Source organism: Microtus ochrogaster, unplaced genomic scaffold (assembly GCF_000317375.1).
Source record: "Microtus ochrogaster isolate Prairie Vole_2 unplaced genomic scaffold, MicOch1.0 UNK16, whole genome shotgun sequence".
Lineage (NCBI taxonomy): Eukaryota > Metazoa > Chordata > Mammalia > Rodentia > Cricetidae > Microtus > Microtus ochrogaster.
Genome location: NW_004949114.1, coordinates 4,122,733 through 4,124,978, shown reverse-complemented (window position 1 = coordinate 4,124,978; position 2,246 = coordinate 4,122,733). Strand labels below are relative to the sequence as shown.

At 44.3% G+C, this 2,246-nt stretch overlaps 1 protein-coding gene across 1 annotated transcript in view; it reads right to left on the bottom strand.

Annotated features, from left to right (window-relative positions):
* Nup210l (nucleoporin 210 like) overlaps positions 1–2,246 on the bottom strand; it is a 109,083-nt gene that overhangs the window by 39,326 nt on the left and 67,511 nt on the right. Inside the window, exon 25 of the mRNA XM_005367309.3 lies at positions 114–176. Within this exon, the coding sequence (XP_005367366.1) occupies positions 114–176 (63 nt within the window). The remainder of the gene's footprint in view (positions 1–113; positions 177–2,246) is intronic.

Below are 2,246 nucleotides of genomic sequence, written 5' to 3'. Positions count from 1 at the left end.
CCTGGTCTACAGAGCTAGTTCCAGGACAGGCTCCAAAACCACAGAGAAACCCTGTCTCAAAAAAACCAAAATAAAAAAAAAACCCAACCCCCCAGAAACCCCAAGAGAGTCACCTGCATCATGTTAGTTGTAACCAGCGTCATTTTCTCCGGAACAAGTCTGAATGGAGGAAATACCTAGAGAGGAGGAAAAGGCGACAGTAGCCACGGTCAGCTCTGCTGCTGTGGCCGTACCCTAAGGAACACTGCTTGCTGTGCACAAACTAGAAACACAGACATGTGCACTGTGGTCTGACTTACATCAGTAAACAACTCAACTCGTTTAAGCAGCTTACTCTGCTTGCCACCAAGACTGACAAGCCTGGCTGATTCCATTGACCTCACATCCTGGCTGTGGCATTAGTACCCTCCACACACAAAATAAATAAAATAAATGTAAAAAACAGTTAAGATTATATTTTAATTTCTTTTTTGAACATAAACTATAGAAAACAAAATATCTCATTCTCGGGCATATGCCACTGAGTGTCAAAAATGTAAAGATAAGGGACCCGAAGAGATGGCTCAGCAGTTAAGAGCACTGGCTGCCCTTCCAGAGGACCCGGGTTCAATTTCCAGCATCTACATGGCAGCTCACAACTCTCTGTAGCTCCAGATGACCAACACTCTTACAAAGACACATCTGCAGGCAAAATACAACAGATGTTCATGAAATAAAAATAAATAAATTAGGCTGGGCAGTGGTGGCGCATGCCTTTAATTCCAGCACTTGGGAAGGCAGAGGCAGGCGGATCTCTCTGAGTTCGAGGCCAGCCTGATCTACAAGAACTAGTTCCAGGACAGGGTCTAAAGCTACACAGAATAACCCTATCTTAGAAAACAAACAAACAAAAAAATAAACAACCTCCCCCCAGATCCCCAAAAAATAAAAAGGAAAAAAAAACCCAAAAAACATTTAAAAAATGTAAAGGTATGTTTGCAAACCATCTTCTTACCCTTTTCCATGCTGGGTATATAGAACCTAGGGTCTTAGAGATGCTACGCAAGAACTTTACCACTGTTTAGCCAACTTTAGCCCCTGTCTTTTGATTATCTATTCATGTTTTTGTTGTTGTTGTTGTTGCTGTTGTTTTTTGTCTTTTTTTGTCTTTTTGTTTTCTTTTCTTTTTTGAGACAGGGTTTCTCTGTGTAGCCCAGGCTGTCCTGGAACTCCCTCTGTAGACCAGGCTGGTCTCGAACTCACAGAGATCCGCCTGCCTCTGCCTCCCGAGTGCTGGGACTAAAGGTGTGCGCCACCACTGTCTGACTTCTCTTGTTTTTCGCAGATGATGTCACAATGCAGTTCTGGTTTGCCAGAATATGCAGACCAGGCTGGCTTTGAACCTGCAACACTCCTCCTACTTTTCTCCCCATGCTTGTGCTGTAATCATTTTACTGACCCAGCCTTCTTCTCAGCCCTGAGAAATAACTTTTAATATAAGACTAAGATGAGGGGGCTGGAGAGATGTCTCAGCGGTTAAGAGCACTGACTGCTCTTCCAGAGGTCCTGAGTTCAATTCCCAGCAACCACATGGTGGCTCACAACCATCTGTAATGAGATCTGGTGCCATCTTCTCGCCTCAGGCATACATGCAGGCAGATGCTGTATCCATAATAAATAAATCTAAAATAAAACAGACCAAAATGAAGAGCCTGGATATGGATGGGCTGTAGCTCAGATGGTAGAGTGCTTGCCACGATACTAGTACAGAGTCCTGGGCTCAGGCTCCACTTCCACATGAAATGGGACTTGGGTAGCAGATGCCTGTAGTCTCAGCCCCCAGGATAATGAGTTCAAAGCCAGAATGGAGTACATGAGACACTATATCAAAAACAAACAAGGTAGTATTACTTATTTATGTTAAAATAGTCAAAGAGGCCAGGCAAGGTGATGCATGTCTTTAATACCAAGACTTGGAAGGCAGAAGTAGGTAGATATCTCTGGATTCAAGGCCAGTTTAGTCTACATGGTGAGTTCCAGGCCAGTCTGGACTACAGAGTGAGACCCTGTCATAACAAACAAAATACCCATCTGGGAGCAGCTGGGAATGTTGCTACACACTTAGACACTTTACATCTGTGTACTCAGGAGGAGCTGGGAATGCTGCTACACACACTGTGTACTCAGGGGAGCTGGGAATGCTGTTACACACTTACACTGTGTACTCAGGGGAGCTGGGAATGCTGTTACACACTTACACTGTGTAC